Below are 18,707 nucleotides of genomic sequence, written 5' to 3'. Positions count from 1 at the left end.
AGTAAATTGCATTAATTTATTGGTATTGTTTCCATCTAACTTTTTCCATTTGTGTATGTATAGCTGACTACTTGTTAATGTACTCATAGTATAGGACTTTTCTCATCATGGTGAAGTCTATTATTCATTTTACAAAGGCTAATGGAATAGAGGAAACAGTTCTCAGCTGATGAGGCATACTCGGATCAGGAGACAAAATCAGATTAGACCCATTAAGAGCCATGAGTTTATTCAATGATCTTAAGCATATTCAATCCAGATCATAAGCATTATAGCCGGCTATAAATCAAGGGATTACTCAGTGGCAGTGGCTGGTGGAATGTACTAATATTGCATGAATAGACAAAGTGTATTTTCAGGCTGGTTTCAATGTCCTCTGTCAGGGTCTCGTTCTACTCAGCATCCAGCTTTCTTATGTGGAAAAATGTGATAAAGACAATATCAAATGGGATGCATATTTTCAATTTTGCATTTATACACTCCCTCTTGATAACCAAGTAATCAAAAAAATAAAACGGGATGGAGTGGGATGTGAGAGAAATTGGGGATGTGTGGAACTTGAAAGTAATGTTGACCTTTTTTTCCTTTTCAGTGTGACCTCATCCGAGAAGGTGGACAAAGCACAGCGGTATGCAGATTTCACCTTATTGTCTATACCTTACCCAGGTAATTACTTCACAGCAACTTGTTTGCAGAATGAAGAGCTTAATAAAGTCACTGCTTCATGTTTTTTTTAAAGCATAATTATACTTTATGTATAAATGCGGGTATATGCTGTGGAACGCAGTACAAGGTTACTGCTTTTTGCGAGACCAGGGAGCTAATGTTGATAGTTTATGTCTTAGATGGCCCACAGAACAGATTGTCGGTTTAACACAGCAATCTAAACTTGGAGAAGTGTTTCTTTAAGAGCTGTTCAGTGGAATAACTATAATTTTTAAATTGGCACAGCACCACACCTGGATTATAATTTTCTTAATAATTTGCAATCAAGCATTTTGATTTGATTTATTCGAATTATTAAATATTTTGGGAAAAGTGTTGGCAATTGTGGATTATTTCTTGATGAGTGATGTATATGGGATAAAGAAATCATTGTTTTGTCCATTCATTGGTCAATAATTACTTATGCTGAGTAATTTTTTCCAATTTAAATTTCACTTCATAACATTCACTCATGTATTCTTCAGATGTTTAATTGTTTTTTTGTAAGTCGATTTAAACCCAGGTGCAGTTGTAGAGGTAGGACAATCAGTAGAAACAAAGAACTACACATGCTGGTTTAAAACAAATATCAATACAAAGTGCTGGAGTAACTCAGCAGGTCAGGCAGCATCTCTGGAGAAAAAGGATGGGTGCTGTTGGGTGTCGGAACTCTTCTTGTCCTGATTCAAAACAACACCATCTTTTTTTCTCCAGAGATGCTGCCTGACCCACTGAGTTACTCCAGTGCCATGAATCTATCTTTATGACAATCAGTATTTGTATTTCTAAAGTTCAGGACAGTCCTAAGCACTTGAAGTACAGTCACTGTGGTATTGGTAGAAGATACAGCAATCGGTTTCTGCATGGCTATCTCCCACAAACATCAGTTACTATATATGTGTTGGAAGAAACTGCACAATGCTGGTTTACACCAAAGATAGACACAAAATGTCAGAGCAACCCAGTAGTAAAGACAGCATTTCTGGAGAGAAGAAATGCATGACTTCTTGGCTTGAGACCCTTCATACTGCGAGTCAGTGGAGAAGGAAATTAGAGATATGGAAGGGTACAAAGAACATGTAAGGTGTGAGAAAGTCAGATCCAAGCAGCCGGTGATCAAGGAAATGTTCAATGGTTCATTGTAGGCTGATGAGCAGGCATACAAACAGTAAAATTAATCAAGGCAGTGAAACTGGTAGGAGAACTAGGGTGGGGGGAGGGATGGAGAGAGGGGAAAGCAAGGGTTACTTGAAGTTAGATCAATCAATATTCATATCGCTGGGTTGTAAGCTGCCCAAGCAAAATATGTGTTGTGGGTGATGGATGGATTTTAACCAGAACTCAGTGAAGAACTGCTGTGACCCATTTTCTTCTGCATTGTCTGCAGGTTGTGAATTTTTTAAGGATTACAAGGATCGCGATTACACAGCTGAAGGGCTGGTGTTCAATTGGAACCAGGTGAGCTTACACGTGACAGAAGGTTTGTAAGTAAGCACAGGCTTTGTTCACATCCTGTTCACCTTGTTTATTTTTTAACTTATTACCATTCCGGAGGCCCTAAGAAGGTAGGTTGCTGATTCATGAGGGCATTTTGTGGCAAGGAAATGAGTGACAAAATTGTGCACTCAAATCTTTGAACCGGTTGCATTCCTAGAAAATGGTACACTAGGTGAAATTTTGTGAATCAAAAAGGCTCAATTAAGTGCATTTTGACACCCTGGTACATTATATTCCCATGGAGAGAAAGTGTTATTTTGTTTGGACCAAAAAATAGTTTGTAAGTTAAAGGCGTATCTGAAAAAGTCAATAATGTTATTGATTCAACATTTTTTATTATTATTTAAGACTTTGGCAAGGAAGGTTTTACCAACGTACATAGCAATTGTGGAACTAGGCTAAAGATTGCTTTAAATTCCACTACACTGATATTTGTTCCAGAAAGGGCGACACAGAGGAAGAGTTCCTGCCTTGGAGCGCCAGAGGCCCGCGTTTGTATCTGACTAATGGCCCTGTCTCACGGTGCGAGTCCACCCACGAGTGATCCCGAGTTTAAAACAAATCAAACTTGTGGTAATCACGTAGAATTAACATAGCGGGAACATCGGAACTCGTGGACATAACGACAGGTACTCGGGGAAACTTGTTAACTCGTGAAAATCTTTCGAGTTACGAGTCGCTAAGTTAGGTCCACGAGTTCCGACGTTCCCGCTACGTTAATTCTACGTGATTACCACGAGTTTGATTTGTTTTAAATTCGGGATCACTCGTGGGTGGACTCGCACAGTGAGACAGGGGTTTAAGGGTGCTGTCAGTAAGGAGTTTGTACGTTCTCACTGTGACCATGTGGATTTTCTCAGGGTGTTCTGATTTCCTCCCACACAGCATAGATGTGCAGGATTTTGTCCTGCATTGGAGCAAAGGGCCACGATGCAATGCAACCAAGCTGTGTTTGTATCCCTTTATCTCCTTTTCGTCCCATGACAAATCTAATCTTTAACGTGAACACAATTTTGTTAATCAGTAATACTGGCAGTGGATTCTGCAGCCTCAGAACTGTGTGTGTCGAGGTATACCTTGTTCTCTATTCTGTCTGACATTTAATTTTATATTAATAGCACTTTATTTCAAGCTGCTCTGCTTCCAGGGAACAGCTTTTCCCCTGCGTCATTCATTTCTTAATTAAAACTAACATATTGCCTTGTACTTAGCACTTTCTAGACATTGTTTTAGTTAGGATTATTACTGTCACGTGCACCAAGGTACAGTGAAAGCTTTGTTTTGCATGCTATCCAATCAAATCAGATAACACTACACATAAACAAAAATCAAGTCAAACTTAAGTGCAATAAGTAGAGTGATGGATAAAATACAGATATAGTTCTGAACACTGTAGCACAACAGTTCCAGAGGCACAGTCCAATGTCCACAATGAGGAGGAGATGAATCTTACTGTTCCCTTGCTTATGGAAGGATCATTCAGAAGCCTGATAACCATATGGAAGAAGCTGTTCCTGAGTCTGGTGCAGGCACGTGCCGTGAGTAATTACTCAGGGTAGGCAGTCAGTCGACTTTTAAAAAATGTAAAACTGCGCATGCGCAGATTGTTCTCCTCTCCGTAAGCTGTCAGTCGACTTTCATAAAGTCTTCAAAAGCCATATCTCTTCATAAAGTGCCGTATTTCCCGGCAATGAAGACACATCTGCATCGAAGACGCACCCCCATTTAGAGTTGCTAAATTTTGAAAGAAGGCTGGCGGGACATAGATTTCTCACGCTCAAAAAATAAAAATAAAAACAAAGAAAGTAACAATTCAATTTGCCCAAGGCTTCCAAGCCTCCCTCATTCTGAATTACTGAATGACAATAGTATTGAATGACAATACTAGTTCAAGCGACCAATTGGGGGGAGAGTTCCTTTCACAGCGTGTGGGGAGTCTGGCCAGGGGTAAAATTGCAGGGAGGGCAGGAGCGTTGAGAAAGAGGGGGTCGGGGATCATGCCAGTAACCCACTCACTCACGGCGCTTCGGGCGCGGAGCCACCACATTGTGGCCAGGGAGGGAAGTAGCTCAGGTTGCTGCGAGCGGCCGCCGGGACCTCAGCGCTTTCTGCCTGCCCACTCACCTCTGGCAGTGCTCTCCGTCTGAAATCAAATCAACCTTTATTGTCATCTTGCAAGCAACAGTTGTACAGTGCAAAATGAAAAGACGTTTTCCAGGGAATAGCGGAGCATCGCACATGAAATTTAAAACGTTTCACACATAATACTAAAAACAATCCAGTCCCTGATGGAACAGTATAAATAAATAGTTAAAAGCAGGTAAAACACAACGTTAAAATACAATAAACCAATCATAAAAATGTCCGGGGCAGCTGATTTGAGTGGCCAGTGCCAGTTATTAAAGTGGTCAGTGCCAGTTATTAAAGTGGCCAGTGCCAGTTATTAAAGTGTCCGTGCCAGCCGCAGAATCAAGTGACTGAGTACAGAGTGACTGTTTAGCAGCCTCACAGCCTGTGGTAGGAAGCTGTTTAGCAGTCTTGTAGTCCGGGCTTTGATGCTTCGATATCTCTTGCCTGATGGCAGGAGATCCAGGTGTATGTGGAGGGGGTGCAGTTTGTCCTTAGCAATTCTCTGAGCTTTTTTCAGACAGCGGCTCTGGAACAGTTCTTGTACCGAGGGTAGGGAGACGCCAATGATCCTCTCTGCTCCCCTCACTACCCTCTGCAGAGCCTTCCTGTCCGAGCAGTTGCAGGTGGAGTACCACGTATTTATGCAGTACGTGAGTACAGACTCCACCGTACCCCTGTAGAAAGTCCTGAGGATGTTGGTGGGGAGTGAGGCCTGTTTTAGTTTCCTCAGGAAGTGCAGTCGCTGATGGGCCCGTTTGACGGTCCCAGTGGTGTTCCTGGACCAGGTGAGGCTGTCTGTAATTTGCACACCGAGGAACTTTATGCTCTCCACTCTCTCCACTGCAGTGCCACTGATGTTGAGGGGTGTATGCTTTGGCTGCGCCCTCCTGAAGTCGACAACCATCTCCTTCGTTTTGTCGACATTTAATTCTAGATTGTTTTTGCCGCACCAGTCCACTAGTTGTTCCACTTCCTCCCTGTACATTGACTCGTCATCTCCGCTGATGAGTCCCACCACTGTTGTGTCATCCGCGAATTTTATGATCTTATTGTCCCTGAATCTGGCAGCACAGTCATGTGTGAGCAATGTGAACAACAGTGGGCTGAGCACACAGCCTTGAGGGGAGCCGGTGCTCAGCGTGATCGAGCCTGAAGTGTTCTTGCCAACACGGACTGACTGCGGTCTATCTGTCAGAAAGTCCAAGATCCAGTGACACAGGGTGGTGTTGAGGCCCAGCAGGGTTAGTTTCTCCACAAGTCTCTGTGGGATGATGGTGTTAAACGCTGAGCTGAAGTCAATGTACAGGATTCTGGCGTATGTGTTATTGTTTTCCAGATGCGTGAGTACTGTGTGCAGCGTGGTAGAGATGGCATCCTCTGTAGAACGGTTGGGGCGATAGGCAAACTGGAGGGGGTCTAACGATGAGGGGAGGCTGGCAGTAATGTGGGGTTTCACCAGGCGTTCAAAACACCTCTCCTGCCGCTCGCTGGCCTCGCTCATGTCAGCCGCTTCCCGCAAATCCTTAAATTCCGACTGCCACCGGGAGCAGGACACGGGCTCAACTGCTGCGCTGGGTGACACTGCATGACATTCACTGCCTGGTCCATGTCTTTCAATGTAGACCGGGCAGTGAGGGGACCAGCTCAAGAGCAAAGATCATAGAGTGGAGTGGGTCAGCGGGCAATGGATAACAGGACAACGGGCGGTGGAGCTTACTCTTGTGTCAGCGCGAACAAATGACCAATTGAGGTTACTCGCGCTGACACAGGAGTAAGCTCCACCCGTGTGCGGTCGTGGCGCCGACGGACGGGAGGCCGAAGCAAAGAAGCCAAAAAACGGAATGGAAATGATGCCGAAACGACAATAAACCGAAAGTCCGAAGATGAAACGCCTACTAACCGAAAGGATGAGACGCCTAAATGCAAACTAACCGAAAGGACGGGACGCCTAAAACCCAAGGAACCGAAAAGCTGCGTTGCTTAAAAGCAAACTTACCGAATGGCCGCTCTGTCTAAACGCCACCTACCCGAAAGGCGGCGTCGCCTACAGGCCAAAGGAAGAGGGGAGAGAGAAGGGGGAGACGTGAGCGTGGGGTTTATTTTCCCACACAAGCCATGGGTGACTGGGCAATCAGAACCCAAGCACCAAGTTGAAAGCGGCCGAAGGTGTGCATCGCTCGGGACAGCCCCCACTCTCCCACGACCACCCTCCGCGGGCTGCGGGTTGGGTGGAGCGGAGGTTTGGCACAATGTTCATGCCTTCACAGTGATGTGATGGACGCGGGGGGTCTGGACCAATCGCTGACAAGTCCCGCCCCCCGGCAACGTCAAGTCCGTTATTGGACATTTCTGTCGAGTGGCAGTCGGTCCTTTGGCCTGTAGGCGACGCCGCCTTTCGGGTAGGTGGTGTTTCGACAAAGCGGCCAATCAGTAAGTTTGCTTTTAGGTGACGCAGCTTTTCGGTTCCGTGGGAATTAGGCGTCCCGCCCTTTCGGTTAGTTTGCATTTAGGCATCCCATCCTTTCAGTTAGGCATTTCGTCTTCGGACTCTTTCGGTTTATTGGCGTTTCGGCCTCGTTTCCATTCTGTTCTTTGGCTTCGACTTCTTTGCTTCGGCTTCTTGTCTGTCGGCGCCACGTCCGGGTACCAGCTCCACCGCCCACTGTCCTGTTATCCATCGCCCGCTCTTAAGCTAGTTGCTGGCATGATCCCTGACCTCATCCTTCTAAACCCTCCTGCCCTCCCCGCAACTTTACCCCTGGCCAGACTCCCAACACGCTGTGATAGACTTGGCTATCCCTCAATACAGCAACATCGTTCTTGATGTTGCTGTACTGAGGGATAGCCAAGTCTATCTTGGCTAACAACCTAACCTTCGGCCTTCAAAACGCATGTAAATATTCGTGCCTTATTTTTGGGTAAAAGATAGCGTCTTCATTGCCGGGAAATACGGTATTTAAAAACATATAGCTCAAAGAAATCTACTTACCACATTATTTGGACACAAACTCCATTCTTCTCCCTTTGCTTCTTAAGATACTCTTAAGATAATGACAATCCATGTTTGAAAAACCCGCCAAGAAACCTGCGCATGCGCAGTATGCAGTCCAAGGTGCAAAGGCAGAATTTCAGCTGCTTTCAGCTCCTCTTGTCATTGACGGCTTGGAGCAGCGTCGACGGCACGTGAGCTGAACACACTTTCGCGTGTTACATCTACTACGGATGAAAGGCATGGAGAATTATGCCTACCTAAGAGACCGATCTCTTAAATAGGCATAATTCTCCCGTGCCTTTACCATTTATATTTAATAATTACCATTTTATAATTTTATTCAGAGTAGGGCCTACCTTACCCACCCTGACGGCACGTTGCTGGTCTGGTGGTGCGTGTTTTCAATTTCCTGTATCTTCTGCATTCATTTCTGTATTTTGCCGCACAAGAACGCATCTTACTGCATCTACATTTGGCATTCATTTAAAGAAAAAGTCTCTGGCCAGCCCAATTCAGTTTAAAATCTCCTTTTATTTGTTATCCTATCAATTGGTTATGACATCAACTGCTGTACAGCTACTCGGGGTCATTTCCTTAGTGAGAATCTCCTCTTTGATACATTGTAATCCTTCCAGGCCCACACGAGGAAAGAAGTTGCCTGCTCTCCTCTGTGTTGTTATTGACTGTTGCCTGGGATTCAGGTGAAAGGCCTATCATGGAGCTCAGTGAGAGTAGAAACTTCTTATACTGAGCAGCAATGTGAATTGCAAAAGATTCACAATCATGTTAACCCTGCTGTGAACCACTGACTGTGACCGCTGGTCAGTATAAAATGTGTGTTATATGTACTGTTCAGTAACAACATTTTTGATCATGTTTCTACGTAGGATTTTGTTGATGCACCATTGAATATCCCTCCATCCTTGACCGAGAATCTACACATTGACTGGAGGGATTATCAGGTGAGATTGCTCCAATAACTCTGGATTCTGCATTTAAGGGAAACCTTTGTTTTTATTTCGACAGGCAGTATCTATGAAAAGATACAGTGTTAACATTTCTGTTTGAAGACAATAGGTGCAGGAGTAGGCCATTCGGCCGTTCGAGCCAGCACCGCCATTCAATGTGGTCATGGCTGATCATCCCCAATCAGTACCCCGTTCCTGCCTTCTCCCCATATCCCCTGACTCCGCTATCTTTAAAAGCCCTATCTAGCTCTCTCTTGAAAGTATCAGGAGAACCGGCCTCCACTGCCCTCTGAGGCAGAGAATTCCACAGGCTCGCAACTCTCTGTTTGAAAAAGTATTTCCTCATCTCTGTTCTAAATGGCTTACCCCTTATTCTTAAACAGTGACTCCAGGTTCTGGACTCCCCCAACATCGGAAACATGTTTCCTGCCTCTAGCGTGTCCAAACCCTTAATAATTTTATATGTTTCAATAAGATCCCTTCTCATCCTTCTAAACTCCAGAGTATAAAGCCCATTCTCTCAGCATATGACAGTCCCGACATCCCGGGAATTAACCTTGTAAACCTACGCTGCACTCCCTCAATAGCAAGAATGTCCTTCCTCAAATTAGGGGACCAAAACTGCACACAGTACTCCAGGTGTGGATCTTTTTTTATCAGACTGGGTAAGAGAAAACAATTTGTCTTAACTTGCAGAAAGGGTGGAAAGAAATGAAGAGTACAAAGGGAATATCTCTGGTTGAGTCCAGGGATACAGCAATGACAAGAAATATAGTCATTTGGTTGAGAGAAGTTAGAGGGGGCACATGAACAAAGAAACTTAAAAACTATAAAATTCATGCAGTCAGAAAGAGAGAGAACGTGAAAGTAATAGCTACAAAATGCAGTTCAGTGCTATATGACCGAAGCATATCCTCCCTATATTTGTGTTCGGTTTCCCCACCCGCCCGCCCTCGGGCTCCTCCTCCTCCCCTTTTTCCTTCCTTCTCCCCCCCACCCCCCATCAGTCTGAAGAAGGGTTTCGGCCCGAAGCGTCGCCTATTTCCTTCGCTCCATAGATGCTGCTGCACTCGCTGAGTTTCTCCAGCAATTTTGTGTACCAATGGTAAATATCTGTTAGTTTTCCTAATTTCTTGCAATACCTTCCGACTGATCTTTTGCGACTCATGCTCTTGGACATTTAGATCTTTCTGCATCCAGAAGCTATGCACCATTTAACTAAGTCTCATTTTTTTTCTCCCTTAATGGGTAATTTCATATTTCCCCATATTATACTCCATTAAGACTGGAACTTAATCAGAATGCTAGAAAGAAATTACAAGCAAGTTTAAAAAAAATGATAGTTCTTTCTCATCACCTTATATCCTGAGCAAAACACAATGCTGGGGGAACTCAGCGAATCAGGCAGCATCTGTGGAGGGAATGGATTGGCGACGTTTCGGGTTGGGACCTTTCTTCAGACTGATGTTTCATCACAGATTCCCTCCCAGTTGTGGAAAAGTGACCTTTGCGTACCACATTCCCTTTTACTTTTTAGTATGCTGACTATTATACAGTGCAGAGATACGGTTGCCATAAGGAAGCAAGAGCACTTTCTGCATGTGATATGTGATCACATATCACATGCAGTCACGGTGGCGCAGCGGTAGAGTTGCTGGCTTACAGCAAATGCAGCGCCGGAGACCCGGGTTCGATCCCGACTACGGGAGCTGTCTGTACGGAGTTTGTACGTTCTCCCCGTGACCTGCGTGGATTTTCTCCGAGTTCTTCGGTTTCCTCCCACGCTCCAAAGATGTACAGGTTTCTAGGTTAATTGGCTTGGTAAATGTAAAAATTGTCTCTAATGTGTGTAGGATAGTGTTAATGTGCGGGGATCGCTGGTCGGCGCGACCCAGTGGGCCGAAGGGTCTGTTTCCGCGCTGTATCTCTAAACTAAACTATACTCATAAATATCAAGTGCTCAATGGCAGGCTGTTCGTGCACCTGCAATGCAATGGATTTGCAGAGGATGGGAGCATAATATATAGTATAGGTACTGGGCTTTTTTGAGTGTTTTACCAAACAGATAGCTAAAGCTGGACAATTCAGATATATTTTCAATAAAGGAGCAGAGTCTTTGACATAGCATCTGCCAAAGGAAACTCCTTACGAGTATTCAGCGACAGGAATAAAGACCACAGTCACCCATGTATCAAGTGCTGGGTCATTTTTGCGTCATTCGCAATAGGTGTACAATGAAAACTGGGCGGGTTTTGTTGCTAGGCATTTTACTGGTTAAAATGTTTGTGATATTTTTAAATGTAGGTTCTTGCCACTGAGGAACATTACTGAATTGAAACTTTCTCTGGTGGTAGGAAACAGACACTGCAATTTTTTTATTACCTATAGGAGCTACAGGTTGGAATGGAATGCAATACTTTATGGAATACTTTATCGTCACATGATAAGGCACAGTGAAATTCTTTGCTTGCATACTCAATGTCTGCAAATAATCGCCACGTAAACGGCACTGACAGTTACAATAGGTAACTTTCTTCCAGGTTTTCTTTGTTTTAAAAGCTACATTTTGACAGCCTATTATTAATGGAATATCAATGACTGCATTTTAAACAATGTATCAACAGACTCTCTCCCAGGTTCATGTTCAAAGCCAAGACCTTTACATGTGCCTATCCAGTCAGGTCAAATTAACACTATTGATGGTTTCTCCTCTCTATAGTCTTGGGACCTCGTTCAACAGACACAAAATTACCTGAAGCTGCTCATCCATATAATAAATCGGGATGGTAAGCCTAAATTTTGATTCCTATTTTCTGACCATTTTTCCAATGTAATTGTTTGGTGTTTCGAACAATCATATTTGTAAGTCAGCTCTTTATGGTGAACTACAATTATGTTTTAACCTCATGTCAATTGCAGCTTTATTTATATGCTGGTTTATTTTGCTTTGATATTCTGATCTCATCGTTTTATCCTTCCTTTTGACAGAAGACAGCGGTTTGTTAGTGCACTGTATTTCTGGCTGGGATCGAACGCCACTCTTTATTTCTCTCCTTCGTCTCTCTCTATGGGCTGTAAGTATTAATGCCATGTTTCCATAAGTTGCATAAACAACAGACATGTATTAAAATATACAACTATTGTCAAAGGAAACTTCTTGCACGTAAACAGCATCTGTGGAAGGAATGGGTGTGACGTTTAGGATCATGACCCTTTTGATCAGTCTGAGGGTCCTGAGCCAAAACGTCGCCTATTTGTTCCCTCCACAGATGCAGCCCAGCTGAATTACTCCAGCACTTTGTGATTTGCTCAAAATTCAAGCATCTGCTGTTCTTTGTATCCCCATCAAACTTGTATTTGTTGGGACACTATTAATCAGTATTTTACTAACCATTTTCACATTGGTATCTATAATTTACTCGATTCAGGCAGATTTTTGAATGATATTTAGGCAGTCCTGGTGATAACACAAACTGTTTCAACTTTCTCAATTCACACACTGTACTGCCCTCTGTTGTAAATTCAAGGTTTAGCACCATCAACTTTAACCTCTGAGATTCAATACTGCAAGACACAAAAATCTTTCTGAAAATCATGAAGGTTCTAAGCAGAAATGAAATAGATGATACAATAATAATTATCAAATCAGCTGCTGATATTATTTTGCTTTTTATTTTACATTTAAAATTCTTCCTGATTATTAAATTCTTATGAAAAGGCAGGACCACATGTTTATTGAAACTAATCTCATGTTTCCCTCCAACACATACCTATCAATCTCTGTGCCAAAAATGCGCCCAATTATGTCAAACCAAGTTGCATTGTCAAGTTCAGTTACTTGACTATTGAATAACATCCTGCTTAATTGCCACTTTGTACTGAAGTTTTAAATTTGTACTTTGTAAGATTTTACCTGGATCATCTTTGTTAATTCCGATTGCACAATCCTTAATCTCAGTTCCCTCAAGATCCCCTTTCCAAAGGAAATAAGTGCAGTAACAATTTTTTTTTAAAAGTTAAGTTCATGATAAATGGAATAATCATTTTATTGACGTCTACTATAAATCAACTGACTCCCACACTTTTCACTTATTCCCACCCTACCTCTTGCAAACATGATATCTTGTACTCTCAATTTCTCCATCTCTGCCGCATCTGCTCCCAATATGAAGCTTTCTATTCTGCAACATCCAAGATGTCTTCTTTCTTTCGTAAACGCGGTTTCCCCTCTTCTGTCGGAGAGGAACCCTCACCCACATCTCCTTAGTGTCCCATAGTCTGCTCTCATTCCCCCCCCTCCCCCCAGACAACACTTGTCTCCTTGTCTTCCACTCCACCAGTTTCTGCATCCAACACATCAACTGATATTTTGGCGACCTTCACATGATCCACCAGTCACAGCTTCCCATCCCTTCTCCCTCCACAACTTGATTCACTCATCCCTTCCCACCCAAGCCACCCCCTCCCAGGTTCTTTCCTTCCCCCGCAAACCCGAATCCATCCAACGACCCCAAAGGTCCTTCCAGATGAAACAAAGGCCCACGTGCACTCCTCTAACATCGACAGCATTTAGTACTCCCAACGTGACTTCCATTACATCGACAGGACCAAATATTGACCATGCGATCGTTTTGCCAAATACATGCTCGGTCTACTGAAGCCTACTGGATCACCCGGTTGTTAACCATTTCAGCCATTTAAGCTCCCCTTCCCATTCCGATACTGACCTTTCTGACCTGGCCTTCTCCAATGCCAGATTGAGCCCAACACGCAAACTAGAGGAGCAGCAATTCATTTTCCATTTGGGTAGCTTACAACCCAATGGTATGAACATTTAATCCTCCAATTTTAGATAGCTAACCTACAAATGGCTTCCTTTAATCCCCTTCCCTGATTTGTTCCCCTTCCCTCCTACCTTCCCTGTACCCACCTGATACGCAGCCATTTCTCCCTTTCCACTCTTCACACCCAGTCCCCTTCCACTAGTATTCATTCCTTCTTCTGTCTTCACATTTCATTCACTTCATCGCGACCTTTTTGTGTTTTTATCTCTGAATTTTCTCCAACCATCTACAAATCAAACCCCCCTCACCTGTTTCCTTGCCAGTCTTTGGCCTGCCCGCACCTCTCTTCCAGCTTTCTCCCCCTGCCCCCCAGCTACAATCAGTCTGAGAAACGGTACTGACCTGAAATGTCGCCGAGCCATATTCTCCAGAAATGCAGCCTGATCTGCTGAGTTACTCCAGCACTTTGTGTCTTTTTGGGTAAACCAGCATCTGATGTCCCTTGTGTCTGAATAGCCGTTTTTGATTGGTTGTTCATCTGAAGGAACTATTTGTAATTGTCATTATAAATGAGCAGTGCATCTATAATAGCACAACCCTGGGTGTGTGGGCTTTTCATTTCCTGTGACAGTGCTAAAGTCATATAAGAAAAAACTTCACTATGAGGCTATGAGGGACAGAGGGTGCAGTTGAGGATGAAAAAGTCTCCAAACTACTCTGCACAGAGTAACATGGACAAGTATTTTTAATTTACAAACCACAAAGTGCTGGAGGAACTCAGCATCTATAGAGGGAACGGACAGATGACGTTTCAAGTCGAGACCCTTCTTCAGACTAGTCCAGTGTCCACTGTTTCTTATACGTCTATTTTTCATTTAAATCTTTAAGATTTCATCCCTATTTGCAATAACTTCTACCTTTTTTTTCTGCTCAGTAACTTCTTGACTCAGTGACGTTCTGGTCCAAATCCAGCTATTCCAAACATAGTAAATGTAATCCATTGACTATTGGTTAGAGAATTGCAGTTGAGCAGCTGAGCACTCTATTGCAGTGTCAAGGTGCCAAATTCCTTCCATAATTTGATATTCTAAGTCAAATCAAAGCACCGATGGTGGTTAGATATGCTTAAAAGAAACTGACTCTCGACTGCACTGATTGCAAAGAACACTGGAACTGCAGTGATCATTACGCGCTTTAAAACTCTTGTGGAAAACTTTTATTTTTATTTGCATGCAAACACTTGAATACATTGTATGCACTCCGTGACAGAACATTTACAAACCACTCTGGTCTGGAAGTAATAATACAAATATATGCAAATCTTCTGAACCGTGAATGCACATTATCTATAAAGTCAGATTCCTAATGTTTGATGGCTGAGTTATGCAGAAACCCTTCAGGGAAATAACTGAAAAAGATCACGGGTATATTTAAGATAATAGAAAGTGACAGTAAGATTGCTTCAAAAGATGGAAAGGCAAATTTACGGCTGATATTTATAGCCATCGTCTGCACTTTCTTCTTTGTCACGCATAATCTGACTTGGAAATATGTTACAGCCTTTCACTAGCAATGTGTCAAAATCCATGAATACGCTTTCTAACCGCACCATGGCAGTCCCTTCGTTAAAAATATTCACTTGTTAAAGCAGTATCTTTAACGGCATCTACCTAAAGGTGATTTCGAAAAGGCTGTAAATGTTGGTCTTGCTCACCCAGTAGGTAACCGATTGATTATTTTTTGGATTTTTGTTATATCAGGGAAAACCAACATTGGAATAGATTTTCAAGTAAGAAAGCAAAGGTAAAACTCTGGAATTATTTAATGAGCAACGGATTACCTTGACCAAGCAGAGTTGAATTGGTCTAATGATTGGTTTAAATGAGTCTAAGATAGGAGAGTAGACACAAAGTGCTGGAGTAATTCAGTGGGTCAGGCAGCATTCTGAAGATCTCATGTTCTCTAGGGATGCTGCCTGACCTGCTGAGGTACTCCAACACTTTGTGTCTCGTTTAGTAAGTCGGCATCTGCAGCTCCTTGTTTCGACTATAGGATGAGTAGACATTGCAATGGTACCTGCGGCTTTAAACCATACTAACCAAACACATTACCTGTTACAGACTGCACACACAACTGGGAAGCCTTCCTTTGTGTGTGTTCTAAATACACTTCTATTTTAATATGGAGCCTTTTGAAAGTTGCATTGTATAATAGGGTGCGCCTCCTCATGAGGTTATAATGTTGCCTCCCCTTTTATGTGCACAGGACGGACTTGTTCACGTTTGTCTAGCGCCCGTGGAAATCCTGTATCTGACCATTGCTTATGATTGGTTCCTTTTTGGGTGAGTGCTTTTCATTTAACAGCAGAATCGTACAGAACACAGTAGTTACATGATGGTATTATCAATGCTTTGTTATAAAAGATTTTTATGAAACCCTCCGATAATAATTTATTGGCTGCGTTTTGCAATATTTGTTCCCAGATTAGTTTAGTTTGTTGTCACCGGGGCTGCAATGAAATTCCTTGCCTATGTGAAGTTCACAGAGAAAACAGTATATGAACCGTAATTATAAATACAGCAATAAATACACCAACGAGTGCAAAACAGAAGGATGGCGCAAGATTGTAGTGCCAAAGACTATCCAAGTGCAATAGTGGAATAATTGAATGAGATAGAATTAAGAGCAATAATATGTCACCGCATCTCCAGGAATGGGGTGTGAAAGTGCGATTGATTCAAGAATCAAATGGAGGTGGGCAAGAAGCTGTTCTTAAGTCTTGATGATTCAGCTTTCAGGCTTCCATATCATCTTCCAGAAGGTAGAAGATGGAAATGCCTCGAGCATCGGGTATATTTGACGATAATTCCAGCGTTCTTGATGCAATTTATCGTGAAGATGAACTTGAAGAAAGACATGCCCACGATTTAGTGAGCTGTGTTCACCACTCTCTGCAGGTTCAGGTGATCTTGGGTAGAGCAGTTGCCATACCAAGTTAAATTGCATCCTGTCAGAATACATTCTGTAGCGCACCTGTAGAAAGTTCAAGAGAATTCTCGTGGATATGCTGAATTTTCTAGAGAAAGTAAATACACTATGCTTCTTGATCACTGCAAGGTCGATGTTGATGTGATTGCTGAGGGACTTGAAGCTGTCGCCCATCTCTACAGCAGCTCCAATGATAAAGACAGAGTTGTGTTCACCCCTTCAACTCTTTCATGTTGGTGACATTAAGGGCTAAGTAAAGCCCCTGTCCTACTTTCCCGAATTACTCACAAATTCTCCTGAGTTTTCCCCTTGATTCAAACTCGGAGAATGTCCGTAGCGAGTCCCTAGGAGGCCGTAGGATATTTCGTAGCGAATCGTAATGCCAGCCGTAGGTACTCGGGGCATCAGGTAAGTCGGGACGTTTTTTCAGCATGTTGAAAAATGTCCACGAGTAAAAAAAATAGCTCCGAGTACCCACGGCTGGCATCTCCGAGTTTGAATCAAGGGGAAAACTCGGGAGAATTCGTGAGTAACTCGGGAAAGTGGGACAGGGGCTTTATTGTCCTGCTCACTTGATCTCTTTCCGGTACTGTGCACCTGACTCTTCTGGCAATCAACCCTTCCTCACCCAGACATTGTGTCCATTTCCTTTCACAGATGCTGCCTGACCTGCAGAATTCCTCTAGCAGCTGCGTTTTTTTGCTCAATCATTTCTCCTCAGTTTTTAATCATAACTGAAATGTATTTACATCATGCATTAGGGAATGCATTCAAGATTTCTAAGCTCTTGACATCTTTCCTAAAATGTATCATCCAGAATTGAATGCAATACATTTGTGTCTCAACCAGTGGATTGTTTACCTTCTCTTACTTGTGGCCTATACTCTAATAAGAAATCCACAGATTCCACTTATCTGTTTAAAACCCTCACAACTTGTCCTGTCATCTTTAAGGATTGGTCTATGTTTACCTCCAAGTTTTTGTTCTTGCATAACCTTTCACATTGTACCATTTATATCAAATTTCCTTCATTCATGCTTCCTGCTAAAATATAAAATGTCCACAATTCTTCCCACTTTTAGTTCCTATACTATATATTAGTTTTGCTCTCTAGTGGAAAAGTAATGTTAATTTCTCATTCTGTTCTGGTTTTATCCACCCATTCTACCTCATGACAATTTACTGCTTTTTTTTGCCTGTGCTATTATCTTTTGAAAGCCTTGCATTGCTAACCTAATGTTTTGTCTCTCAGTATTTGATGCCTATTCATGAAGATGGCTTTCATTTCAAATTTCTGAAATCAATCCTACTCCAGTTAATTATAGTAATACCTCGATAAGGGCTCTAGAAAATAGTTATAGCATAGCATAAATGGAGATACAATCCCAATGAGTTATTTTTAACCTGAGATATATTCAGTATATATTGTATTGTATATGAAGAGTATGGGTAATAAGAAACAGTGTAATATAGTAATGTAGAATATTGAAGTGTATAATGAATAACATAAATTAGAAGAATGATGAATATATAAGAGCAACACGTCACAGCAGCTGTGAGAAGTAGGGCAGTAGAGTTTACATCTGGGATGAGGCTTCAGGCTGTTTTTAGTTTAGAGATACAGCGTGGAAACAGACCCTTCGGCCTACCGAGTTTGCGCCGATCAGCGATCCCCGCACACTAGCACGATCCTACACACTAGGGACAATTTACAATTTTTACCAAAGCCAATAAACCTACAAACCTCTGCGTTTGGAGTGAAGGAGGAAATCGGAGCACCCAGGGAAAGCCCATGCATTCACGGGGAGAACATACAAACTCCATACAGACAGCATCCGTAGTCAGAATCGAACCTGGGTCTCTGGCGCTGTAAGACAGCAACTTTACTACTGTGCTGCCCTAAAATCTTCCTCAATATTATTTCTTAACTCCAACTTAATAAATGTCATTTACCCCTCTCCAGCATCAAATAACCAAGCTAATTATAGGGTTCACCAGATTGATTTCTGGATGGGATGGTTATTATCTGATTAAGAGAATTCACAAGATTGGCCAATATTTGCTTGTTTAGAGGGATAAAAAGTGATGTCGTTGAAACAGACTATATTTCTATGGTATTTGACAGATAGATGCAGGGATGATATTTCTTCAGATTGCGGTCTCAAGAACATGGGATCACATTCTCGTTATAAGGGAGTGGACATTCAGGACCGAAATGAGAAGTAATTTCTTCATCCACAGGACAGTGAGTCCATAGCATTCTCTACCCAAGGGAGCTATGGAGGCACGGTCATGGTATATATTCAAGACTGGTGGATTGGTGACACTACAAGCAGCTCTAGTGATCTGGGCTTGACTGTGACCCACCCATGTTTTATATTCTCCATGTGCATTTATCCAGATACTCCCATCCCGAGATTTGATGAAGGCTGGATTAATCACCACCATTGTAGGTAGCTATTGAGAGAATTGGGGCATGGACGAGTGGTTTAGAGAATTAACTGAGCAAGTGGCATTGATGAGATTGCTTTGAGAACTGGTATAGATACAAGGCCAATAGCTTTCACTTATATCATTAGAAAATCTTAATATGTGCAGAGATCAATAGATTTATGAATACTGTGGGAATCTTAGGATGTTCAG

At 42.6% G+C, this 18,707-nt stretch overlaps 1 protein-coding gene across 3 annotated transcripts in view; it reads left to right on the top strand.

Moving 5' to 3' along the window:
• mtmr14 (myotubularin related protein 14) overlaps positions 1–18,707 on the top strand; it is a 104,810-nt gene that overhangs the window by 41,204 nt on the left and 44,899 nt on the right. For all 3 annotated transcript variants that reach the window (XM_033037108.1, XM_033037107.1, XM_033037109.1), the window contains exons 7-12: positions 593–666; positions 2,093–2,163; positions 8,212–8,286; positions 11,012–11,078; positions 11,281–11,366; positions 15,342–15,418. In XM_033037108.1, coding sequence (XP_032892999.1) covers positions 593–666; positions 2,093–2,163; positions 8,212–8,286; positions 11,012–11,078; positions 11,281–11,366; positions 15,342–15,418 — 450 coding nt within the window. The remainder of the gene's footprint in view (positions 1–592; positions 667–2,092; positions 2,164–8,211; positions 8,287–11,011; positions 11,079–11,280; positions 11,367–15,341; positions 15,419–18,707) is intronic.

The sequence above is a fragment of the Amblyraja radiata genome, chromosome 18 (genome assembly GCF_010909765.2).
Source record: "Amblyraja radiata isolate CabotCenter1 chromosome 18, sAmbRad1.1.pri, whole genome shotgun sequence".
Lineage (NCBI taxonomy): Eukaryota > Metazoa > Chordata > Chondrichthyes > Rajiformes > Rajidae > Amblyraja > Amblyraja radiata.
This window is presented reverse-complemented; position numbering and strand designations above follow the sequence as displayed.